Genomic DNA, 27523 nt, shown 5'->3' with positions numbered 1-27523 from the left:
TTTTCTTTAATTAAATATCTTTTTAATAAAGAGAAGCAAAAAAATATTTACAAATGTTCCACTGAACTGTAATCAACAGGTTGGATAATTACAAGCACCTTCTGCCAGCTGAGGAGAAGAAAATATAAATACACGGGGGATTGCAGGTTAGTCTCAGGAACAGAGATACAGCAGCAGCATCTTTGGAAAACAAAACAAAAAAGATATTCTTCATCACATATTTACACAACAGTCCAGAAAGCAGAGGAACAGACACTTTCAGTCCTTCAGCATCAAAATACATCTGTCTGGATTTTCAAGTTTCCCTCTTCTTCTTCTAAGTCCATCAGGCTCAAGAGGGGTCAGAGTCCTCCCAGAAACCCCTCCTCAGTTACTGCCCCCACATCTGAAGCCTTCCTTTCTGTTTGATTAAAAACATGAACTCCGCTCATCCAGCATCCGAGCAGTAGTCGCTGCATCTCCATTCAAAGCATCAACTCTTCAGAAAAATAGACGTGAACGGCCTCTCGATGGTCACCATGAATGTGATAGTTCTGCCACGACAAGCGAAAGCCGTTTGCAAACTAAAGCTAAAAACTGAGGAGACGGCATGACATCATAAACAGAGGGTCAGCTCCGTCCTCACATTCTCTCCTTTAATTCTATTTTTTTTCTTTATGTTTATTTCAAAAAAAGACATTCTGTTTTTTTTACATGAAATCCAAAAAAAAAAAAGATCGAATGTTCGATCCATAATACAATCTCTCCCAGTTGAAGAATTTTTTCCTCTTTTTCTGTTCATGCAGAAGGACTTTAGATGGATTCAGACTGAATCTGAATCGTTCCCCGCCCGGCGCCCCCTAGCTGTTGTCCGACTCTTCCTCGGCCTCCCGGAGCCACGTGAAGAAGGCGGTGACGGACTTCAGGGCCACGCCTTTGCCCTGCTGCTCAGCCAGGTCCTTGCTGGACTCCCACTTGTAGAAGGCCTCCTCTTTGATCACGTCCTCGTCGTAAAGGGTGTCGAAGAACATCCGCAGCAGATCTGAGGGAACGGAGCAGAGAGATTGATGTTTGATCATCTTCATTTCTGCATGGTTTTGGCTGCGTGGCGTTTGCTGGGACTGCTCACTGGCGGGCTGCTCCATCTGAACCATCAGGGCCTGCAGGGCGAACAGCGCCTGCAGCTCCTTCTGCTCATCCTTCAGGTATCTCTGCAGCAGCTTGGCCCTCAGCTTGATCTGATCGCCATCCACCTTGTACGGGTTCTCACCTGCAGACAAATCACTTTTAGGCTGATTTTTTCTTTCTCAAAATGTTCTTCTAACTGTTGATGAGGAGATTCGCTCACAGATGATTGCTGACTGACAGACGCAGGTCATCAGGACTCTGATGAACATGCTGGAGGACGTCTGCTGCTCGTCCAGGTTGGCCTGAGAGAAGATTCACACGTGAGAAAAGCAAGAACATCAGCTGGAACAAACACAGATACAGGATTAACAATTTGGACCATGTATCGAGATGAGTGTCAAATCGTGTGAGAGGAAAAGATACACACCCCTAATAAGAGTCCACATTTGAAGATGGTCATAGTAGAACGAGTGTGAGGTGCAGCAAATCACATAAACTCATCCAAAGTAGTTGTGATACAAACCTCCACCCAGTCAAAGATCTTCTGGTTGTCCGCTCTGCCCTGGATCAGTCTGTCCAGCTGTTTGGTCAGCTCGGTGGCGCTCATCTCCTTCGGTCCACTCTTCTCTGACTCGTCGCCCAACGTGAACCCCACGTTCTGCAGACAGAAACGTCCAGTTTCATTTTTGTTCCACATCCCATTAAATAAAAGACAACATCACATTTTATAGTCTTTTTTTTTTAATGATAAATAATTTCTTACATTTTCGGTAACAAACTTGTTGACGTCTACGTCTTCAGGAAGAAGCTCTGTCCACCGGAGATCCGCCTCTCTCCACATTGCGCCCGCGTTTTTATGGCTCTGACGAAAGTTTGAAGAGTGTCAGACACACAATAAAGACATGAACTGTTTTTCTGTAGCATTACTGTTCTTATTTTGTTATCCTTTCATGGAAACCCCCTGAAGGCATCAGCATCAGAAGATATTACAGGATCAGAAAAGGCTCCTCTCTTACCATTCCCTTGCAGAGTAAGGTCAGGATGTGGACCAGCAGCAGTCCAGCCTTGCCCAGAGGGATCAAAGGCTTAGCGATCTCCCTGGAGAACGGATAGATCAGCGTCAATCTAGCAACATTCGGAGCAGAACATCGTGATGTGTGTGGGAGCTGGAACCGACCTGAACAGCTCTCCCATGGGGATGCCCCCCTCCTGCAGCATGGGAGTGATGAGCTCAGCCAGGTACAGGAAGATGTGTGGGATGTCTATTGCCATGTCTTCAGCCACCTCCAGAATCTCCTGAAGCCTGACAGCATTAGACAAATATTTGAAAAAAACATGTCCATCCTTGTTGGACCTTTTGACACTATTTCTGACTATTTTATATCTGTACTAAACATTGCACAAAAAGGGGGGCTCGAGAAATGAGGGGGAGACACAACCAGGCACTACAGATTGTGAACAGAGTTTGCTGGGAAAGCGTAGCCTATTTTATTGTCTTAACAGGCGTCCACACCGGATAGAACTTTTGCTTGGAATTTTAGTAGAGCTTTTAATGACTTTTACAAGTCTTTTGTATTGATTTTTTAGAGCTTTTTGCCAGTCTGTCTGTTTTAATGGGTGTTATACTCTTTGGAACAAACCCTAAATCAACTTTTTTTGGCTTTTCACCTCTATAAATGAGGCTTTAAAGGTGCTGCCTGTTAAATACTAGCACATTTTTTTTTTTTTTTATAAATGAAGATGGAATTGTTTAATTCCTGCAAATATAGTTAAAAACCGTCTGTGTGCTGCAGGTTGAATTGAGGTATTACAGTTGTATTTTGTGATTGGTCAAACCATGTAAGTTTTAGAAGTCCCATGGTCTGCAGCTCCAGTAATGATAACAGTCCTGCCTCCAAGCCCCACCCCTCTGACTGGATTTACAAATTTCGGCTGTGGGTGGAGTCAGCCTCCAACTTCCCTGTTTGGTTACCCTTTAAATATCCTAAATATTAGTATTTTGTTTGTATTTTATTTTTTACCCATACCTCCACCTCTGCTACACTAAAGGTCGATTAGAAAAAACAATGTATTAGGTTAGTGAGTCTTTTCCAAAGTCTGATGGAAGGGGGCATGTTCAATTTTCAAGAATGCAGCAAAGCGTAAGAACTGTTCTCTGATGATGAAGTCGAATATAAATATTTCTGTGTTCATCATGTTTTCAGAATCAGGAAGCCCCAAAAAGGTTTTCTGGAGTTATGAGTTGGTCATCAGTCCAGCATTTATGTGCTTTCAAAGGCAAAAAAATGTTTTTGAATTGATGACGAGGCAAAGAAGATTCTGCAGCGACTAGAGTACACAACAGAATTGTCCGTGTCTTTATGGCTGAGTCATGGTTTTGTCTTATAGGTCATATCCTCAGACCCCAAAGAGTTTCACCACTTACGTCACACTTCTGGGAGCCAAACTAGGGCATGGAGACAGAACGCATATCCACCTTTGGGTGTACGGAGCGTCTTAAGTAACACATCCGAAGGAACCCAAAGTTGCTCACTGACCCTTTGTAGTACTGCGGCGTTGAGAGGATACCGCTCTTCAGGAGCTGGTGCAGCAGCAGGCCCATGTGCTCCCTGGCGATGGCGCTGCGCTCCAGCGTGGACTCCAGCCCGTTTCGCACAAACACAAAGAGCAGCTGAGGGCTGTTCATCTCCTGCACGCACTGCAGGGCCTCCTGTGGAAACACAGATCCCAGACTTCTGTTGGACAAGTCACTGCACGTCCTGAAACCTCTGTGAGACTCAAACTGGGCTTGGAACCAAAAAGCTAAGAGTGTAGAGAGCAGAACAAATAAACTTTCTTCTGATTAAAATGAAGCCGACCTTCATGTCGTTAATGTGGAGGTACTCCTCAATGATGGCTGTAGACTTCTTCTCCAACTCTTCTTCTGTCAAGGTCGGCTCGGTGGGGGTCTGGGGGGGCGGGGGGGTTGCAGCTGTCTCCCGCTTCACTATAGTAACATATAAAAAAATGTAAATTACCAACAATTCACAGACGGTGTGATGTAGAAAAGAGGCAGCTACCGTTGTCTCTGCTTTTTGCTCTGTTGGTGCTCCCTCTGGGGTCCGAGGCGCTCTGCATTCTGGGAAGGTGGTTGGCCGAGCCCCGCTCCTCCTTCTCTCGGCTGAAGCTGCGTTTGGTGACCTGCAGTCTGTTTCGATCCCGCTCGTCTCGCCGGTCGAAGCGGTCGCCTCTCTCTCGGCTCGAGCTGTTCCTGCAGGGAAAGGTGTTGGACGTTGATGGATGGATTCATCCTCGGACCACGCTGGAAATCGTTCACTCACCTCTGAGGAACTCTGCGCTCCGACTCCGCAGAAAAGCCTGAATTAATGGGAGCTGGCTGTAAGGCGGAGAATCTGTTCAGGGTGCTGGTTGCGGGGCGGCTCCCTGACTCTGCGCCTGAAGGTAAATGACTCGTGAGCTGCATTTCCATGTGATTAACAAAACTTATTTCTTGTAGGAAAACCTACCAGAATCTGCAGGTTTGGCAATGGTGCCCCCGCTGCTGCCTTTACCCCAGCTCCCCCATGAGCCTTTCCCTCCTGGAGCAAGCAGCTGGTTGTTGAAGTCCAGAACAGGAGTCTGCAAAGACGAGGATCTGCATTAGAGCCTAGTTTCCAATGAAAACAGCGTCTAAATCCATCAGCCTGGATGGAGGCGGAGCTCCAGCCTCCGCTCTGACCTTTGTGATTTTACTAAGGCGAGAGGTGTCGATAGGCCGGTTCTTGGAAATGGGCACCGTGTTCCAGCCCTCATCCTGAGGAGGAGCCCCACGGCCTGGGGTGTGAGGGCCCCCCCGGCCAGGACCTCCCCCTCCACCCATCCTGCCTCCGGGACCTCCAGGGGTGTCCTTCTTGGAAATGAGGGCTTGGTGCACCTTCATCTGCTCCCGGTGCTCCTCCAGCTCAGCCTCTTTGTGGATCTGGTCGATAGTTTTGGGGCCTTGATCCCCCCGCCGCGGTACCCAGTTGTTCTGGAGGGGGAGCACAGAGAAGCATTAGGTGGATGGTGGACTAATGTCCTCACAGACGGACGTGAAAGTTTGAGATGAAGAAAAATATCAATCAGAGTCATAAACATTCACTGAGAGGAATGTTAATGAAAAGCAGAAGCCTGTCTCAGCCTATGGCACAGAGTAGCTCTGCGTTTAGGAGCTGCCCTGCATTAAAGAGCTGAGGAGGACGCCTCTCTCTAAGCCCTTTTATGAGACTCGCACAGGCCAGGGCTGAAGGACCGGTGTGTTTGTCTCCGGGCTCGAGCATGCGGTCATAAGTACCACTAAGGACGAGCAAACAGAGAACTTCCTCAAACAACCAAAGCAAACACACAAGATGCAGGATGCAGTGTTAAAAGTGATGCAATTGACATCTACACATCCCTCCATGTCGTGTGTTGGAGGTCTTATTGTGTTTTGTTACTCCTAGAGACTAAAGCAGCAGCTTTAGAAACACAAATCACACTTTTATAGTAACAAAACAGCCAGAGAAGGCAGGAATTGACCTCACTAGTGTGTGATCAGCAAACTGAAGAGTACAAAGTGAGTGTCCTATTACTGACACAGAATAACAAAGAATCACTCTGGTTCAGAAAAGGAGGTTGTTCCTAACAATCACACCTCTCCGAGTATCATTGTCAAGGCCAATAAAGACACTGAAGTCTCTTCACAGAGCTTTCTGTTGCCCTTCCTAGGAATGTTTGGACACAGAAAGACTCCTGCCTCCAACCCAGAGGCGCAGGGGTGCGTTCTCTTGTTCACCAGCTGCCTCCCTTCATAGGCAACTTCAGACTGGAGGAGGATCCAATACTTTGGGTTTTGGGTCCAAACAGAAAAAGACGAGCTGCTGGATGACCTCCATTGCTGTTGCTTTTCTAGTCGTCGCGGCATAATGACATGCTAGCGGTCTACACCAAGCATCCGCCGTGAAAACAAACTGCTTAATGGTAGCGAGGCTTAACTGATTTAAAATGCTCGCCAGAATTAACTGGACTGTACTGTACCACTCCTTATCGGACCGGACTGGAACGTTCAGTGAAAATGAGGCTTTTGTGTGTAGGTGAGCCCAACTATCTTTGGCTGGTCCAACTCAGGCTCACCCACAAGCTCAGGATGTTTAGATGGTTAGTGTCCATTTGGACAGAATAGAACATCTGGTGCTAAAATCACATGACACTGGGGGATTGTGGTCCTTCTTGATGGTGGGCCTACAGGAAGGTGGTTTCTTCAGGTTGAACCCAGCCAGATCCCATGAGACCCCGTCACCAGGCATGCCTGACACCATGGTGGGACCTCAGTGATGTCAGTTGGGGCGACATAGCAGATCTTAATGGAATGTTTCCATTACAGGGGAGGGGGTTTAAACCAGTCTGATTTATCATCATGGACCCGTCTACCATAGGAGACCCTATCAGGGGCATTTACCTCAGAAACCCCCCCCTCCTGGATAATTCCAGCTCACAGCCAGCTATTCTCATTACATCTCTTAAAACACCTCAATTTCAACTTTGAAAGAATATAACAACAAAAAGTGCATTTTTAGGGCCTCAAACAATGTTTTGCTAAAACATTACTGAGCTGAAAATGTTTTAAAAAGCTTTAATAACTTCAATAATAAGTTTCCAGTAACTGGGAAATACAGATGGGTCTTCACTGAGATCCAAGCTAACCTAAATGAGGCAGCCTGAACAGAGGAGGTGAGGTGTGTGAATCATGAGTTACCCGTCGGAGGTCCAGAACATCTTGTAACATGAAGCGGATCCTGGAGGTCGTCTTCCTTTCCTTTATGATTTTCTCCATCTGATTGAAATACTGGTCCATACGAGGCTGAAAACAAATCAACACTTTATGAATCTCTGCTTTCTGACTGATCTAGTGTTTTCTTTCTTTAGTACCTTGGCCTTCTCAAAGTCCAGGTCCTTGCCAATAGTGGACAAGAGTCTGCAGAGGCACTCCAGGGACTCCTCGTCATGGTTTTTGAGGAGCTTTACGATGCAGTCGTGCATGATGACCTCTGTGAGCATTTTGAGCTTGAACAGCTCCCCGATGAACTTGATGTTTCCCAGTGAGCGCCTCCTGGCCTTGTCTTTGGCATCTTCTAGTTCCTCCATAAGCCGCTGCTTCTCCTCCCCCTGAAAGGAAAATCCAAGATAAATGTAATGTTTCCTACAACATTTAACATTTTTCCCCAAATTAATCGATTTACTAAAACATCTGTTTTCCTTTGAGCAAATATCTGAGAACCAGAACTTTATGCAGTGATTCATCATTGTACCCCTGATGCAGCTTCCAGCTCCTTCTGCTTCTTCTCAAAGATCTCATCGTCATCTTTATCCTTCTCAAACTCCTTCTGGCATCGATTTAGCAGCAGCTTGCGGAAGTTTGCAGTGGCTCCTGGCTTATCTGTGGTTTGGACTTTAAGCTGAAAGGATTGAAGAGAAGGGATGTCATGGAAAAGTCAGAAACAGATGAAAGTCTACAGTGTCAAACTGGAAGCTCAACTGTAATGCTGAACCTAGATCTTTGTTTGAGGAGAGCAGAACCATCTGTGAAGCTTTGTGAGAACATGAGCTCATGGACAGATCAAGCCTTAGACCCATCTGTCCTTACAGGTGGATACGGGCCGTCTTCAGGTGAAAAATGGTCAAACCTGTACGAGGTATGCAGGCGACCCGCGATAAATATCAGAATCTGTTCAGTAAATTCGTAGAGAGAAAATGCAGATTTTTATCTACAGGCATGTGGCAAGCGGCAGGTCATAGTGAACACTTATACAACAAAGGGTAAGTAAGAGTGTATGGGTAAGTAGATGAAACACAGGTGTGTCGTATGCACAATAAAAGTACCTCAACTAAAAAAAGAACATGAGTGCTACAATTGCACAAACAGAACTGGAAAAACAAGTCAATTATTTAATTTACAAGAAAAAACTAAAAAATTTACAAGATTAAAAGTCGAAAATTTATAAGAAAAAACTCAAAAAGTTTTGAGATTAAAAGTTAAAAAATTACAAGAAAAAACTCAAAAATGTACGAGATTAAAAGTCGAAAATTTACAAGAAAAAACTAAAAAAATTATGAGATTAAAAGTAAAAAAATGTACAAGAAAAAACTCAAAAAAAAGAACGTGAAGTTGAACTTAAAATCTTCTTAGAAGATTTTAACTCGACTTCAAGAGAATAAAGTTTACTACAGATCTTCACCTACATCTCTGTTTTTCTCCAGCTTACCCCTGAAAGACAGCGGCACATGTTTGCGTAAGCCACTGAGAAGTCCGGCTCCGAGATGGCCTTCTCGAAGGTGAGGTCAATGACCCCTTTCAGCCTCTCCTCCGTGTCGATGGTCAGCTCCATCACCTGTTTCATGAGCTGCTGGAACTTCTGGGGGGTGAGTTTGTTGAGGATACTGCGGACCCGCTTGAACAGCTCCTGGGTCTTAATGTTCTCTGGGTCGTTCTCGTCTATGTCCTCGGCCGCGCGGGTGCGAGTGACTTTCTTCACAGACGGTTTCCAGGCCTTCTCTGCCTTGTTGAGCTGCACGTCTTCGTTGGAGGCCATGGTGATGAAAATCTTCCTCTGCATCTGCTGGGAGCGACGGGGACCACCGACTCCAATGCTCATACCTGGAGGCTATGAGAGTAGAGGTTTGGCCACATTAGGACACCATTCTGGTGATGGGCTAGTGTCTTCATGTGCAATGAAAATGTCCTCACTGGTCCTCTGTTTCCTCCTCCCATGCTAGGCCTGCCGAGGTTGGCAAAAGATGGAGTGAAGTCCGGCCCACAGTTCATCCCTGGCAGACGACTGGGGTCCAGCTGACGCAGAGGAGCTTTGTTTGCCTGAAAGAAATGTGTTGACCAACAAGTAGTTTTCCATCAATTTACATTCAACAACTCTAGTAAGGAAACAAATTTCTAAACATAAACATTTCCACAGTACGGACCCCCTAAAGGGACAGCAAATTAAAAAAAAATATATATATATGTATATTAGGACCGGGAATCGATTAAAGAAAAAATTAACTAATTAATTGCAAATCTGGAAAAATTAATTGCGATTAAGGTCCATTCTAAAAAAAAAAAAAAAATTGAGCTTAAATTTTTTTTCCGCTTATTAAATGGAGCTCACTAGATAACAACTGGTGAGCTCCAGTTTGTACCTATAATTTTTTTCAGTTCAATTTTTAGAAAAAAAAAAAAAATATTTTTTTTTTTACTCAAGTTTTTTTTTTACCTTAATGACCATTTAGGGGCTCCGTACTATAGGGAAAAAAAAACAGTTTTTCAAACAGTCAGTTTTACTGTTGCTATAATTTAAATATGATTTAAGACTGTGTGAAGTCCGACTTTATTAAAGACCTTTTTGACTTAACTAGTAAGAATTCTTCATAGTTTATATATAAAACAGATATTTTCTGGAGAGAGAAATAAAAGGTGTGGCTAACATAGAAAAGGTCTATTGTTCGAACCTTGTCCAGGACGACGTCACTGATGGCTGGTAAACCCTCAGGTCTGTTCATGCTTGCAGAGATGAACTGGAAGCCCAGGAGAAACTCCCGGTCGTATTTCTTCTTCTCTTCCATGTTTATTGGCATCCATTGTTCTGTCAGAAAAACACAAAGCAGAAGATGATCAGGAGGACGTTTCCCTGCAGAAGAGTCCTTCACACACTGATCCATGCAAGACTGGTGGTAAATAAAGACTCGGTGACCTGTTGTCTAATGAAACCATCTTCATTTGACCTGCATCCCTTAAATACATGTGGATCTTATTTAAATACGATGTGCATTCATCAGGTGAGGTGGATTCAGGTTAAACAGAAAACACTGTTCAGTCTGAAATGTACAGCAGTTCATCCCTCACCCTCTTTGTACTGGTACTTCATGTCAGAGTCGTTGGACGTAGGAGAATCGGGCTGAATGTTCTCAGCGTCCAGTTTGTCCTCCTTATCCTCCCAGGTCAGGTCTGGGTCCTCTGGGGCTGCAGGAGACGCGGCAGGAGGCTGGGCCTTTGGTGGGGGGGCAGGGGCCGGCTCTGGGGGGACAACTACCTGCTCCTTAGGGGACGAAGAGGGTTTTAGAAAGCACCCAAAATGAACACATTCTGCAGATAACATTTTTATAAAAATAAAATATTAGTCCCTCGTTTTCCACTTCTATGGATTTAAGAGTGTTAAAAAGGCCATGACTCCACCCCACATGGATGAAAGGAAAATGCAGTTTCTATCAACATTCACTGTGCTAAAAGTGTTTTTATAGGCTAAATTTAGCAAATGTATTTTTTGCCAGCAAAGAGATTTCGTGTCCAAATTCACAAGTTAACAATCACAAAGCATGATAAAGAAAACCTTTAAGAAAAGTTCATGTTACTGTCTCTTTGGAATTACAAGCAGGATGCTCAACAGACTGTTAGTCATCACTTTCTACAATGAAACATTGATTCTGCAAAAACTTCAAGAGTTGTTTTTCCGGGAGAAGAAAAGGATAAATATGAGCTGAGAGAAAACAGCAGCCAAACAAACCAAAACCAGCTCTGACTAAAACAGGCAAAAGAACACAGACCTCCTTAAAGGCATCCAAGAGATCTCCAACTGCCTCTTTCTTGTTGAGGTCCTTCATTTTCCTTTTCTTCTTTGGCACTGACACAGCAGCTACAAAAAAAATCAATCCACAGAAGGATTCAGTTCACAACAAAACACAAAACTGCTTGACAGAAGAGAGAAATCTCAGTAATGGAGTCAGAGGCTAACCTTGCATAGACATTTCTACCAGGGCGGGGGTGACGGTGAGAGGAAGAGGAGGAGTGTCTTCTCTCTCCTCTTCGGGGGGAGTGGGCACGGTGGGCAGAGTTTCCTGCGAGATTTCAGGTAAGGAGACGGCCTCGGAAGGGGGTGTCATCTCTTCTTTAACACTGGACTGAGGCACTGAAACATCTTCCTGAGCATCCAGAGGCTCCTCCGGCGCAGCGTCGTGGTCCTCGGGCGGAGCAGGTGTAGCCTGTGAATCCGTTTCTACGGGACTTTCCTCCGCAGCGGGTGGAGATGGCAGCTGGTCAACCGTTACAGGTGTTGGCTGGACAGTTGGTGCAGATGGTGTCTCAGCCACAGCTGCAGAGGTCTGCAGAGAAGTCTGCGTTGGCGGCGGCTGGATGACCTCGGGCTCAGCGATGGGGCTGTCGTCACGCTCCGCGGTGTTCACGGCGAGAGCCTCGGGATCCTGAGGGGCTGGGAGAGGCAGCCCATTGGGCAGACAGAGCTCCTCTGGCTGAACGATGGGAGACTCCAGCGAGTCTTCTAGATGACAAGTAGGTACCACGACTGACAAGCGCTCTGGCTCCACCTCCTCCACTCCATTAGTGCCAGAGGTCGGATCACCGTGTGGGTCCAGAGAGCTTAGAGTTTCCTCAGCTTCAGTCTCTTTGAGGTCTTCCTCTTTTCTCTCTTCATCCGTCTCGTCTGTTTCTGTTTCTATGGAGGAGGTGGGGACCGGGTCAGGGAGAGGGGCAGGGTACGCAGGTACCTCAGGTGCTGACAGAGGGGTTGGGGTGGGTTCTCTTTTAGCGGGGGAGGCATCCATGTTGTCTGAGAGCGGTAAAATAGGTCCAAAAGTGGAAACCGTGTTAAGAGATGAGTTTGGGGTTTCTAAAAGCAGCGCTGCTGGAGCCTTTGTGTTTGCGTCACAGGAGGTGGCCTCTTTGGGGGTGGGGCCACTCTTATCAAGCTCAGGGGTGTGTGACAGAGGAGGCGGGGCAGGTTTCCCTCTGTCATCTAAAGAGTTTTAGAAGAGAAAAAAAAAATAATTTCTGATGTTAATGTGCTTCTTTATCCAAAAGCACCACAGCTTTGTTTCAGTAAAAAACAAACTGCATCCACTGCTGTCTTTTCTTGTCATCATCCACAGCCATAAATACATGTGAGAATCCTAATAAAAAACATTTTTGCTACTTGTAAACATCAAAAGTTTACAACAACCCCATTCACCACACACACAAGTGTATCCATTCCATTGTCTGTATCTGAGAACTGGACCGAGTGAGTGTGATGTCATCCACTGGAAATGGTTTACATTTGACTCAAAGGAGATTAAGTCAATTTAGCTACGTTTTTTTTTTTTTTCGGAATACAGTACAGACGCCGCCATGTTGGAGCCAGACGTCATCAGTAAGCAGTGATTGGTCCGAGTTGGTCTGAGTCAATGTTTCTATGGAAACCTCTCACCAATCAGAAATGAACTTGTTGGAAGGCAATAACCCTACCACTTGGATACACAAAATCTGTCAAACAAAGGCTATAATGTGGGGGCCAGCAGGCTCCACCTACTTTCATTGAGGCATCTGACTGGTCAGTTTATAAATTGAAAAGCTTGAACTACAGAAAAAGTGTCATGGGAAGTATCAAGAGTAATAGCAGTTTATTTCTCTATTTAAGTCTACAGGATTTTAGCTACGTGGCGCAACAGGTCTTTTTTGGAACGCCAGAAGGGAGGGGTCACTCAGTCTAGTTTTCATATATTGTCAATCTTGGTGTGCTCCCCCTGGTGACCTCCTTAAGTTATTGCAGTCTGAGATTTTCTGGCATCGGGGACTCAGAATGTCCTCCAAAAGAACCAAATCGAATCAAGGTCATTTAAGAGGGGCGGGGGGAAAAGGCGCCGCAGCAAAGTTGTTCGCAGAAAATATGGTTAACTCACATTTTGACTTTAACACCATGTATGCAAAAATATAAAAACACAAAAGAGGAATCCCACAAAGCTGAGCCCGCCCCTAATGTGCAGCAGTTACCTGGTGGAACCAGTGCGGGTGTCGCAGCAGCTGCGAGGCTCTCACCGTTAGCCTGGGGCAGCGCGGTCCTCTCTGATGCAGATACGGCCGTCTGGTGGGAAACGTGCACATTTAAAAAGAAGCAAAGATACTCTTTAAAAGCCAAACAAAAGCTTCAGTTCCCTCCCCTGCAAGAAGATTTCTAATCTCAGTCTCTGAGAGAGCAGGTCTAAAGCGCTCCTCAAACGTAGGCCAGGGGTCTACAAGCCTGGTCCTGGAGAGCCCCCACCCCCAGCTTGTTTTCCAGCTATCCTTGCTTTTCTTGCTTGCTGACTGAACACACCTAATCCTGTTATCAGCAGCGAGTCCAGCAGGAAGATCTGGAAAACAAACCTGGTGGCCTTCCTGGATCAGGGCTGGAGACCTCTGATCTAGACAATACATCAGGTCTGCAGCAGCATTTAAATGTTATGACAGACCGAACCGACATACTTTCTTTAAAAGAAACGTGTTGGTGGAGCTGACCTGAGGAGGGGTTGGAGTAGAGCCACTCCGCCCCCCTGACATAATCTCCTCTGTGATGTCTTGGCCTCCTCGGTTAGGGTCTCTTATTCTGATCTGTGAAGTCAGGAAAGAAATATGTCAGACTACCAAAATAAGAGCCACAGTACTGAAGAAAACAAGAGCAGATTATGAGAAGAATGCAACATCAACACTCAATGATCTAACAGATTCACACAACGAATCATCAGCTTACATCCAACTGATCAACTTGAAAACAAAAGGTTCGATTACCCTGCTGCGTTAAAACACAACAGCAGGAACCCATGGATACACAACACAGCTAGGAGCATCTCTGCAGCCTAAAACGAGTCTTTTCTCTTTCAGCAGTTCTATAAAAGTCAGCAAATTCCACAGAGAAAGTGAGGAGAGCTAACATGCTGCTAACAGGGGAGGCTTCCAGCGATAAACCCTAGAAGTTGAAGCTCCTGAGCTTTTGGACTCTGTCCTCCTTTGAACTTAAGAGAAACTTTGTTTGCTCAACATGAATGACCTTTCCCTGATCGGACTGTTAGCAGCTCCTCTCTACCAACCTCAGCGGGCCTCTTTCATACTGAAGTAGCAGCTCCGGCCGACGTGGACTAAAACCCACCTCAAGTTTCCCTCACATGGTGGTCTTTCCAGAGCGGTGCAGGACATGGCGTCTGACGCCCCAGAAACCCTGATGACTCCCCTTTCTCACACGGCGAGCAGCAACAGGCGAGGAGAAAAGCAGCAAGCGACTGGCCTTGTAAAGCTCTGCTTTAGGAATGCGCACCCCCGCCCACAAAGGCTAACAGACAGTTAAAGGGGGCCAGAGATTGAGGGAGGGGCATGCTGGGGGAATGGGAGTGTTTCCAGGGAAAAAAAACGCTTCATCAAATGAGCGCTTGGTTTCAAGAGGAACTCCCCTCTGTCTGTTCCTGCTGCTTAGACGAGTTTAACCTCCGCTCGTTTTCGCCAGCGTCTCATCGGCGTTCAGGAAACCAGCTCTCACTGAGGCGGGGGGGCTGCCACAACAGCAGAAGGAAGCTCGCCCTCCCTGCTATCAGGTGGGAGGAGACCAGTGGCCACGTGGAGCTAAACTATGTGCTGACACGTCCCAGGCTCCCCTCCCCTCTGGATGTTCTCTTCACCACTGAGGGGGAGGTATGGGAGCCAAACACAATCACTCGGCTTTTCCAGAGTCATACGGAAAAAAACGAGAGGAGAAGGAGAAACAATCTTTCTCTTTACATGCAGAGAGAGTCTCCCAACAAGAAGCTCCTACTGGTCAACCACTTTGGTAATGGGAGGGGGGCATATGTAACAGTTAAACCAAGAAAGATAGAACTGTCCATTGAACTGAAAACACAGCGAGGGCGGGGCATGGCGGTATGTGTGTGGAGCCAAGTATGGAAAAAACTCATTTAAAGGATTTCCAAAAGAGAAAAAACGAGACCATAAATCGTAACAGGAAAAACACAGTAAGATGGAGACAAACCACCAAAGGAACAAAACTATTAGTTAGTTAGTTCTGATTTCAAACTGCAGTAATAAGCTCAGTTGGTTAAGTGTAGGACTTTTACACGGGAAATTAGGGTTTGATTCCCACAACGTACAATTAGCTTCATCCAGTAGGGGTCTTTGGGCAAGACCCTACTGCCTAACTATGCAGAATTTGGGTCTCTCTGTGCCGGTCCCCAGCCTGGATAAAATAATACAACAATAACAATAATACAGCAATAATACAACTCTCTGAGGGTGCACGTGAGGGAATAAAATCATGCATTTGTTAAAGCTGGTTGTTTGTTTTCTGCAACTGTAATTATATATATATATATATATATATATATATATATATATATATATATATATATTAAAAAAACTAACTTTTCTAATCTAGATGCTAATCAAACACAAATTTCTGCCCATAAAGATAAATAGGAAATCGTTATGGAGCTTTTCTTTTCCATAGGATCCAGGGACAGAAGAGGCCTACTCCGATCATCCTTAGATCTATTTTCAAAGTATTCCCATTGGTCTTTAATTATGATTATTCTGTTTTAGTTAAAATTTTTTTTTAAAAACTGTCATTTTTCTAGGACATAGCTTCTGCAGAGCAGCAGGAGTTCATCAGAAATTCACTTCTAGTTGTGGGCGGGACTGTTGGCACGATGCAACCCCACCCCCTGTTGCTGAGAGGTCTCTGTTAACAGGGTCTCCTGCTAGCTTACAGACTCTCACACCCTTAACCTAACATTAGCAGTGCAACAAAAATGCTGAGCAATATTGGAGCTATCCATAGTTTTGAACCAGACACCAGCTCAGAGGAGGAAAATGAAGACGTTAATGGATATAGTCGTCTAGAAAAAGACTTTAATTCCATCATTTACCCTTTTAAAATTACAGAAAACAATAAAATGAGACCAACTTAATGCCATCTGTAAGTAAGTTGAAGAGGTGGCTTCTACAAATGGATACTGATCCTAAACACACCTCAAAATCCACACTGTCTCACATTAAGAGGCATAAACTGAAGGTTTTGCAGAGGCTTTCACAATCACCGGACCTCAACATCATTGAAAATCTATGGATAGGCCTGAAAAGAGCAGTGCGTAACAGACATCCTAGAAGTCAAAGAACTGGAAGAATTTAGTAAAGAAGAATGGATGAAGATACCTTAAACAACAATTGAGAGACTCTTGGTCGGCTACAAAAACTGCTTACAAGCAGAGATACTTGCCAAGAGAGGCAGTACAAGCTACTAACTCTCGTTATTTTGAAAGGGTAAATGATGGAAATACAGCCTAGTTGTATTTTACATGATAAAAGAATATGTCATCTGTAAACTGACGCCTTTAGAAGACTGTTCAATTTTTACTTGGGTTCTTTATGCACAACAATAAAACATTTTACCCTTGGGGCCCAAACTTTCTATCCCCACTGTATATTCTCCATCATTGGAAGAATGCTAACAGAATGTGTTAAAAACACAAAAAACACAATAATGTCAAGATGAATTGCCTATCAGAGGTCAAATATTTGCATTTAACATCATTTCAGAACATCACAGCAAGACAAAGATCCCAAATTGAGCCTGAAAGGAGCAGCAGGATTGATAGACCATGTGTGGAACTTAGAGAAGCTTCTAGGCACAACATTAAAGTCACACTTTATTAATGCACTTCATCAAAGCAAAGATGAAGTCAGGCCAAACGAAGCAGGAATTAAAAAATGATGTTCAGTCCCACCCACAACACACTTTGCTGCCATAACTCAGAGGTCCATCATAAAGGAAGGCCTCCAGCAGAAACCTCTGCACTGCCGAACCCTGCCGAGGCTACCAAACAAGGTCAGAGGCATCACATGTTCTGAGCAGCATTTTCCCCCCGATACTGCTTCTGCTGGAGAGAAGCAGACCCAGCTGGTTCTGCAGGGAGACCAGCTCAAAGAGACAAACAGACAAATGAGATGCATTTCTACACTTAACTGTGGAAACAGGTGCAAATTAATGCAGCTTTACACTGACATAAATGCTTCTTCATTTATCACAGGAGTTACGTTTGAAAAATGTCCCACAATAAATGAAATCTGTGAAGTATTCATCTTCATATTTTATAATGATGATAGATGTTTTAAGGCAGTAAAAGCCCTCACTAAACACTGCATACACCTTTATCAGACAGACATGAATTTGTTCTCTCCTGTTGAAACTCTCAATGCTCAAACCGTCATAGAAAATAAGTCCAGTATTATAATGAAAATAAATGAAAACTAAGATAATATCTGCAAGTTGAATGTATTCTGTTCAGGAGACACGGCACAGTGGAGATTGATTGACAATAGTCTACAGCCAATCAGGACGCAGAACACAACGCAATTAAAAAAGCTGAAATAAAATATATTCAAGTGTCAGATAGAAAAATCCAAAAGATAATGTCCGTTTAAAAGATGCACAAAAAAGAATTTCCAGCAGAACAATACTAAAGGATTCTCATCTAAAACGATGGTGAGGTAAATATTAACATTATTCTTTTTAGATTTTAAAGTCACACAACAAGGCTTTAACTCATGCCTAATGTTTATTTCTGGTCATGGCAGAATTTGGAATCTAAAAACCAGCTCAGTGGCCTGGTGGGAGAGTGTCCTAAAACAGGGAGATAATGGGTTCGAGTCCATGGCCGGGTGATACTAAAGACCAGATAACTTCACAACACTCAGTATTAAGAAGCCACCGCAAAGGATCTAAAGCAGCTCGTCTGTTCTTTATTTGCCAGCAGTGACCTCTCTTAGGGACACTGACATAAACTTCATATCCAACAGAATTGTAAGGAAGGTCATCTAAGTCCACTGGAAATGTAGATTTAATATATATATTGGGGTTAGGAGAAAAATGTCACCACATGACCTGAAAAATGTACAGAAAGTTGAGTATCCACACAGTTTACCCCATGTTAAAGCTTTGAAGTTTTGGTAAGAAACCACTATACTCCATGAATGTAATCAAACCCCAAAAAGGACCTTGCACCTGTCCATCCATCCATCCATCCATCCATCCGTGCCCACTGACTTCCTTTCGGGCTCACACTCTCAAATACAATTACACATTCAAACCTAAAGACAATCTCGACTCATCAATGAACCTCTGAATCCTGTTTTAGGAGTGTAGAAGGAAGCTGAAGAAAACCCACACATGCATGAGGAGAGCAAAGAACCCAGCTGGGATTTGAACTAGGACCTTCTCAATGAAAACAAAGAGCGCTAACAACTCCACCACCATGCAGCCTCAATCAGGACCAAAACGTGAAAGATTGAAAACAATCATTTGTTCTGATAATTATGAGCGTTTCAAGTATTTTACAGTCTGTTTTTTTCTTTTAATGAAGAAAAGTGAAAGTGTCATTTCCCTAAAGTTGGACTTTAAAGATCAACCTGGACCAGTTTATTTGCTGTTACACATGCAGACAACATTTCAGGAAACGTGTTCAGCAGTAAAAAGAAGAACGCCTGTACCTGTTTGCGTTCCCGTTTGGTGGAGATGTGCTGGGGGGGCTGTGGTGGTTGCTGCTGTTGAGGAGCTGGGTTCATGATCACCGGTCCAGCCTGAACGGAGGCGGGGAACTGGGGCTGAGCGGGGTAAAACGCCCCTGTTTCGGATGAAAGAGAGAAAAGACACTGACATGTACGCATGTATGGTTCTAATGTGTTTTTCAGAGCAAAACATTCTTGAAGTTATTATAGAAAAAACTAAGGATGTAACAATTTATTAATAAATACATTTCTATTCATGTGATCCAACCAGATCAATCTGTCTGAAGCAAGTTGTTAATGTAATCTAACAAAATCATTTCAAAACAAAATACATCAGTTTTATCGATATTGGAAAATATTATTTGAACTGATATAATATAAAACCTAACAAGTGCCATCACAGATGACACACATGTGACGGCAGCAAAAACTGATCAACCATCACTACAGTCCAATGTGTGGAAACTCTGAATTTAGCAAAGACGTGACCATACAGGGGGGTAGAATGTTCGAATAATGTTACATTTGTATTATTTTGATGTAGAAAACCAACAATGGGGTGAAATTTAGTACACTAAAATATGAATGGATTTGCCATTAATTCTTGTTTACTTGTTTGTACACATATTTAATTTACACTTGATTATGTTGCAAGAAATAAAAGGACTCAAAACTTCACCTGAAATGTTCAATACCAATTATCTATCTCTGAGTCACACTGGTTGAAAGTTTGGCTTTAAATTTTTGATTTTAGGTCAGAGAATCGGATCAAATCGGATTGTTCAAAATGAACCAATATTGCCTCTGAATTGGATCGGCAACCACAAGAAATATGAATTGAATCATTAAAACACATTCTTACACCCCTAATAAAATTGATTATTGATTAGATTTATTAATTTGTTTTATTTCAATCGATTAAAACAAAGTAAATAATAAAAAATACAAACATAAGTTAGATCTTAAACTTAAAATGGACTAATGTGGTTGCATAAACGGCAGCAAAGAGGAAAAATACTTTTATATAAAGTAAACTCTTGCAAAACATTAAAACATTACATTCTAGTTGAAGAAACTTATATCCGCTATTTCTAACTATTTCAAACTTCCTGACATCCAAGTAAACCAAGTGAAAAATGGCAGCAGTTTCTTTACAGAGCATGACACAGCAGTCAGTGTTTGCTCAGAGCTGCTTTGGTGACCCTCACCTCTTATGGCCACAGACATTTATCACATCCACAGCCCCCGTTTTAGCCAGCCTGGTCAATAATGTCAACAATCCATGCAGCAGTGGAATTACCTGCTGACGCCTCAGCATTTCAAAAAGAAACCGATAAAGATCCGAAAAGGCCTTTTTCTTGGAGCAGAAGCTCGCCGCCGTCTCTCTGCCCTTCAGTATTCATCTCAGTCTAACTCATGTTACTGAGTCTGCATTGTTGACCGAGAACTCAGCCTAAATATAGTCAAAAAACCCACCGAGGTTCCTGGACGCCGGAGCGCAACAGAAAAAGGAGGAAAGGGAGAGGGAGAAGGGGAGCGCTTCCAAACCGGCCCCTGATTTAACCCTTTTCTCAGACATTGTAAATAAGATCCTTAAGATTTTCCTCTCACTGAAGTTTGAAAGATGGGGGGCTGAATAACAGACCACGTTGCCCCGGATAACACCTACCCTCGGGGCCCTGCTGCTCCTGAGACCCGCGGTTCCCCATGAGGAATTCCTGCCGAGTGGAAACCGGCGTTCGGATGAAAAGCAGAGAGGGGGGGTTCCTTGGCAAACCCCCTCTCTAACTGCCGTCCTCAGTACCTCTCTACCTTTCAGGATTCTTTTCGGGTTGAGCCCGCCCCCTGACAGCACGGCTCCGTTTTGCTCCTCCCCTGACCTTTCTTGGTTCCTCCCTCCCTTTCCTCCTCGGTGGTACGATGGCATGAAAACTAAACTGTTGGATCGAGCTTCTGCAGTCCAAGAAGCCCCCCGCCCCCTGAGTCAGTCCATCAGTTATCTGATCTGCAATGTTTGGGACATCTGACCAAACTGTAAAGAAGAAAGTTCTTGCTGTGCAAATACTTATGCAACTCAAGAGTCTTAAAAATAGAACGCTGCATTAGAACTTTGAGGTTGCATTCTGTTAAAAATAAACTGATTCAAGAAAAAACTCATTAATGCAAACAAATGATAGTTTGAGTTTAAAGTCCAAAGAGATGGAGCTGTTATGGGCCTGTAGGGGGTGCTGATGGGCACATCAGAATTAAAAATAGAGCGGTGGTCATGTGATCATGCAAGTAAATATTAAGTTACAGGTACTGTCCTTTTTGTTCAGGCTTGTTTCTAAAATGATTTTCATGAACAAATGTTCAAACGAAAGATGTTTATTACGACTTTCTCTAATTCAAATATGGTGACTTTGGTGGGTTTTGCTACTACTATTTTGTTCATGTGTGTTCATTGCTTCTCCAGGTGTTCTATGACAAAATCGTGCCAAACAAAGGTGGTGAAGTCCCACAAAGCAGTTCACGAGTCACGATGAAGCTCTGTGTCCTTATAGAGGCCGGGAGTGAGGAGCTGAAATGAAACCAACTAAAGGACGTGTTTGACATTCTGGCCTGGCCAATCACAGAGCGCCGCCTTTCCTCTGTTACTCCCTCCGCAGTGAAATGTTAGACTGCTCGGCGACGGCACAAACTCACAAAGCTGCAGAGAAAGAAAACAGCAGAGGAGGTTTTGTGATGACCTCATCCACCTCAGACCTTCTCCTTCACCTTTAAAATCCAAAACCAACTCTACTGTGCAAAGATGAGTATTCATACTGGTGGAATTATGCTTATTTTTTTGTAACTGAGACTTTAAATGTGAACACAAACATAACAGAGAAATAAAAAAGAAAAAATAGTAAAACTGCCATTAAATAACATTTTTCTTTCTGCCTAAAACGGGAAAGAGCAGGACGAGAAATATGTTTTAGTCTGTATTCCAGTGTTGCTGATGAACTGTGGGTCAACAAATAGTTGAGATGCCTGCCAGGAAAGGTCAGCGGGTTCGTCCTCTGACCTGCTGTCACCTCTAGAGGGAGATGTAGCACAAGTTTACCAGACGACAGCATTGAAGTAAAGAAACAGTCATGTTAGCAGTTGATGGTTTGAGTCTCTTCGTGTTGTTAAACACACTGAACTGATGGAGCAGGAGATTCAAATGTTTGCATTGTTATTGAAAATGGGTAAGGACACCGTACGACAGCATTCTCCATAAGTCATAGGTGAGTGCAACTTCTATTATCCTTATGAATACTTCACAATACTCTTACCACACTCACGACAATGGTATATTCCATTTTCGTGAATTCCCTTGAGGTTACCAAATGAGCCTCAAGGGAACTGCAAGACAGACCGCTCCTTTCTACGACCCTCCCGGACAACTCAAAAAACCACAGCACCTCAACAGCTCCATGTGATTTTACACATTCAAGAAAGTCTCCTCATTTTAAAGGTCTTTAATTTGAAAGTTTGAAGTAGAAACCTGTAATATACAGCAACTGCTATGCAGCCGCACGTGTATTTACTATTACATTCTTCTTGTCCAGTGCTGACTTCTCTATTGCCCCATTAAAGATTACAAATAGAACAGTCACAACTGTGGTCCAGTGTCCAGCCAAAAGCTGTTTAAACAACAAAATTCAATGCAGATCTTTACATAAGGACAACCCTAGAACCTATGGGAACCAGTTAGGGTCAAACCTCGTTCAGGTGCATATGACTACGACTTAAAGGGTCACCAAACAGTAAATCATCTTTTTTTGGCTGTTGACCTCTTAATTGGGTTTTAAAAGTGATTTGTGTTGGTCCTTGCCACATTTTTCACAAACTTGTTTAATTTATGAAATTATAGCTTAATGGTAAAACGAGGTGTTACCATTGAATTTTGTGATTGGTCAACTCATCATTTCAGAGGTTTCACATCATCATGCTCTGCAGCTCCAGTTTAATAGCCCCGCCCATCTTTGATTCTGTAACGCCCATTAGTTATTGTTTTATGCTTTAGCATGGCTCGTAAGGTCATTGAGATAAAAACTGAAACTAAGTTGTGAAAGTCATAAATATCCATAAGGATAAAAGCTTCATTTTGTTACCAACTGGCTTGGAAAGGTTAGAGTTATTAACAAGCAGGTTTGTTGTTTTGATAATGATAATCATTCTGATATTAAAAGTCATATTAGTGTTTTTAAAACTGGATGTGTTTTGGTGAACAAGTGACAAAAGTGAGGCCCCAGGCAGAGCCTCTTACCAAAAGTACCATATTCAGCAGGGCTGGTTCCAGGGTAGAAGCCTGGGGTTCCTGCTGGGACCTGGTACTGCTGGGGTGTTGTCATATAAGCTGCTGACCGGTACTAAGAAAAACGGAAGACAAGCAGAGCCATAAAAAAACCCTTTACTTGTCAGGAAATTGACCTCATTTTGCATGCATTGCTCACCTGCCCAGGTATGAAGAAGGCCGCACCCTGAGGTGAGCTGGGGAAGGACAGTTGTTGCTGGGGAATCATCATCATTTGGGAGCCGGGGCCTGCTTGGTACACATGGGTGGGAGTCACGGGCCGGGGAGCACTGCTGGGGGGTACGCCACGAGGGCCGGCGCTGGGAGCGAGCCCGGTCCTACTGGTGTAGAAGGGCTGAGGAGATATCAGGAGACAAAAAAAAACAATGTTTAAGATGGTGATGAGGAGAGGTGGGGGGAAACCAAAGAATGAAGAAGGAAAAAATAAAATCCAGGGGGACATGTAAAGGATAATTCCAGACGATGCGGAAGAAATACATAGACTTAGCAGAAGCGATCGTCCAGTCCATTCATTTTAGACACCTCGAAGGGCATCATCATGCTTATACCATGGTCACTTATGAAATAAATACTAAATCAGATATCAGTACTTCAATCTTGTTATTTTTAAATGGTTTTCATATGAAACGGACAATGCGGTGTGACACCTTGTCATGATGACCAGCCTGTTGCTCTGCTGCAGCTGATGTATGAAGGCTAACCAGTGGAGAAAAGTGGCATAGATGCTAAACGTCATTTAAGTGATCCAAAGCATCATTTCAGAGTTGTTTTTCGAATTTTTTTGTCCACATTTATCAAAATTCACAGTTTCTGTTGCTCTGGTTACCAACTAGCACACTGGCCAGCACTAGAGCTACACAATATGAGGAAAACTTCCGATGTGAGATATTAAGCCTGGTTTCTACTGAGCGGTACGGTCTGGTCCAGTCTGGTATTTTGAGTGTTTCCATTGTAAAATGGACCCATTAAGCAGTACCTAACTGTACTTCTTGGGGGGCTGTAGCCCCACGTTGATTGGCAGAAAGTGATGACGACGTCAGAAAGAGTCACTATAGAGCTCATTTAAACTAATGTTTCCAGTGTTTGTAATCATTCGGGTTTTTGTGGTTCCTGTGTTCTTTTTTGGTCACCGGTCTATATTGAAAACTTGGAAACGAGGCCTTAAAGATCAATATTGCATTGATGATTTGACTTTTGTTACATAAACAAATAGCAAAACAAAAAAAGCTAAATATGTCATTTTAATTTTACTGCAACAATACTATTTAAATAGAAATCCGCATAACTGAAATTCGTTGAACGACTGGCCTCTACATAGGAGGCGGGCATTTAACATAAAAGGGCTTATTTTGATTGGTCAGAGACATAAATGAGTCCATCCAATTGTTCAAAAGAGTAATGGCCTGTTTTTGATTTGTCATGTACTTCAAACAGACACGAGATTATTTTTGTGTAAACATCTAAGTTAACTATCGTAGTTCATGCTGTTTTTGCAATATTGCTCAGACAATAATTTCACAGTGACGATACTTTTTTAATCGGTTTATTGTGCAGGCCTAGCCAGTGCAATAACTTCTGCACTTCATGGACTTCTTTGATAGGTGTCCATTTTCACTTTTTAGTAAACACCCTGCAGCCAATCAGAATCAAGTATTCACACCCAGACCATGGTATAAAGTTGAACAACCCAGAAAAGATACAGGAAAAAAGAGGCTCAGACTAGTTCTTGTTCATGCGGGGATGTTTTACAGACGGGGGGAACCTTTGCTTGTTGTGTGTTGCTGGATTTGTGGCTGGGTGGTCACTAAAACCGGATGTACCTGCCTATCAGCTGCTTCTTTCTTTCTCCTCATTGGCATTCTGCTGCCAGACTGAGAGCTAACCGTCACTGCCAGCAAACCCACATCAAGCCAACAAAGCACAGCACTGCATGCATATGCAGGGCTGAGGGGGGGTGGATGGACAAGGGCAGGGGGAGATAGAGAAAGCAGAGTTACCTGCAGAGACCTGAAGCTTCCCTTCAGCAGCACACAGACAAACATCATACGAGAACAGAAAGAAGGTGGAAAGAGAAGGATTGAGATGAGACGGCAGCACAGTTAGTCGGAGAAAGAGGCCAGAAAACAGCAAGTCTATGCCAAGCAGTGAATAAAGAAGCAGCATGCAGGGAACGACTAACAACCCTGGTTCAGTCTGTGGAGCTGCACTGTAATAACAAATACGCATGTGCTACGGTCACAAAAACAACTACCAGTCCCCAACCAAGTAGCAGCCAGATCGCTGGCTGGCAGCAGTTCTCTCTGGACGATGTGTTAATGTCTAAGACGGCAGACGTCCATATCAAGTGCCAAAGGCCGCCAGCCGCCCGTTAATCTCGGGCAGGGGTCTGCAACCTGAGGCTCCGGAACGACACGCAGCTCCACTGTGGCTCTTTGGCTTTGAAGAAAACTTCAAACTTAACTAAATAATTAACTAATTAATTTGTGTTTAGATTTTTGACATATCAGATAGGCCTAACTGATTCAAATTATAGTAAAAGGTTTAATCTACTGTCAAAGTGGTTTATCATCAGAACCACATTATCTTATTTCATTTACATGTTTAGATTTTTAAATAATTTGGATTATGCACTTATTTTATATTTTTACTCATTAGTAAAATAAGAAAAAGAACGAAGGAACACAAAAGTCAATAACAAAAAGTCTCATGTTTCTTGCATCTTTAATTAAAGTAGCTGAAGGATCTGATTAAACACAGGGTGTGTTTATTTTGGTTTATCTATTTTATTCCTAGATTTTAAAAAAATTCAGACACATGCTAACTAGTTTTTTCAAAACACCAACTATGATGTCACCCATTTGCCAAAGCAAAAATCCAATAACTTTGAACATTTTATGAAAACTATTTATGAATCAACTTTGTTCTAATGATGAAAACTTGGTTATTTAAAAAAAATAATTTAATTTTTTTTTTATATGACAAATTGATCAAACACAATGAATTGTTGTCTATATTCACCAATCTAGTGAGCATTAATGCACACTATTTTTTTTCTGCGAACTTTCCAAAGCACTGGATTTTGGAATTGTAAATCCAGATACCCCAACAAATAGGTGAGTGCACTAACCAGGAAGAGGTAAGTAAAGTAAAAAAAAAATGTTGATTAAAAAACAAAGCACAAATAAGGTTAGAAAAGATTTCCTTTAGGCTGAAGATGTTTGTATGTAAAAGGTTTGAAACAAGATTAGTTTTTGATCACTACCCTCCATGTTTGATCCAGCTCCAGTGTTTCCTAACATGAACATAAGGACTGACATCCAGGCTCATTGACTTCTGTTAATGAGATGTTAGTACCTGTTGGTGTAAAGGTCGAGGCCCTGGTGCAAACTAGAGGAAAAGCAGAAAGAACAAACGCTCAGGGTTCATGCTTCCACTCACAAACTTCTACAATTCTGTTTGCATTTTTCCCCCTGTTCACCATAGTTAACCCTTAAAACTTAGTCTAACTGTTAAAACAATCTACATTTATACTTTCATGAATGCTTTTTTTATAGAACCAAAAGTGCCAAAACTTTAAGTCACTACATGTTCCTGTTAACATCTTCAGGAATTGAATTGAGCATTTTAACTGTAGTCAACTCATGTAACTGCGGTTCGGTTCAGTGTCTCAATATGGCTGAAGAGGTTTTGTTTCACTCATGAGGGTCGGCTGGAGTTGTGGAAGTACTGTATAACCTTATCCCTGACCCATAATTGGCTATGAATCAAACTGTGACCGCTGTGGTTGGACTTGCAGCTGAAGTCTAAACCTGCAGACATCTTCAGTGACCCAGATGTGATAGGAGGCTACACCAAGCAAGAGTTAAAGAGCAGAAGAAATCCTCAGCGACCAACAGTTTGGTCAATCCCAGAAGCCTTTAGCAGCACCAGGGTAAGATGTTCCATTAGCATCAAACCACACACTGCATCTACGGGAGTGGGAGGCTCACCTGTCGGGGCTGAGGTGTGGGGTTCATTTGTGGCTGTGGGGAGGGTGCAAACAGAACAGAAGGGGGTTGCCCAGGGGGAAAAGGTGACTGTAAGAGGCAGAAAGAGTAGAATGAAAGGCAGAGCTGGTAAATGGTGCAGTGGATAAAAAAAAGGGTCAAGTCAAATACCTATAACAGTTTTTTTTCCCAGCACCCTTTGCATTTATGTTAATGGAGACATGTATTCTTTAAGTGCTTCAACTGTAATTTATTTTTCTTAATTCTCAAGAAAAACCCTAAACTGTCAAAAAAAAGTAATATATTTAGTGAATTAATTAATTAGCCATGTGAAACACAACATCCTAACAATAGTGATTGGACATTACCTCAGTATGAAACAGAAACTGATGGGAGAATGGAGGAATCACATGCTTTCACTTCAGAAATCAGAGAAACTGTGATTTCTCTTAAAATACAGAGAAGAAAAGTGTCCATTATGGCTGGGATATGCTCCAGCAACCCGGTGACCCATAAAGGGACTCAGCAGGTTAAATGGATGGATAGACAGACGGACGGATGGATATACGCCATCCATTTGACCCCACAACTATCCAGTCTCAAGGTGGGCAGTCTATCACCAGGGCAATGAGTAGGAAATATGTCATTTTAACTCTGACATAGTCTATAAACCAACCTGAGAAGAACTGATAGAAGCAGAAACGTCCCTGTGTGCACCACCGTCACTTTTTAATACTAAACACAACACATCTTACCTGTGAAAGACCG

At 43.2% G+C, this 27523-nt stretch overlaps 1 protein-coding gene across 1 annotated transcript; it reads right to left on the bottom strand.

Moving 5' to 3' along the window:
• On the bottom strand, window positions 1-27523 carry LOC112149087 (eukaryotic translation initiation factor 4 gamma 1; the record flags this gene model as incomplete). The annotated part of the gene is given in 31 exon segments (XM_024276548.1): window positions 1-1021; window positions 1109-1249; window positions 1328-1409; window positions 1631-1765; window positions 1871-1969; window positions 2124-2205; window positions 2285-2410; window positions 3645-3817; window positions 3966-4093; window positions 4167-4357; window positions 4428-4542; window positions 4614-4725; window positions 4826-5116; window positions 6860-6964; window positions 7033-7269; window positions 7413-7559; window positions 8367-8765; window positions 8849-8974; window positions 9604-9737; window positions 9998-10190; window positions 10696-10784; window positions 10884-11900; window positions 12914-13004; window positions 13418-13510; window positions 18428-18561; window positions 22722-22824; window positions 22909-23103; window positions 24767-24787; window positions 26124-26156; window positions 26759-26845; window positions 27511-27523. Coding segments are annotated over 31 exon segments (5074 nt in total), but the record flags the coding sequence as incomplete, so codon positions are not given.

Source organism: Oryzias melastigma, linkage group LG13 (genome assembly GCF_002922805.2).
Source record: "Oryzias melastigma strain HK-1 linkage group LG13, ASM292280v2, whole genome shotgun sequence".
Classification (NCBI taxonomy): domain Eukaryota; kingdom Metazoa; phylum Chordata; class Actinopteri; order Beloniformes; family Adrianichthyidae; genus Oryzias; species Oryzias melastigma.
The sequence above is the reverse complement of the archived record's forward strand: the minus strand, read 5'-3'. Positions and strand labels throughout refer to the sequence as shown.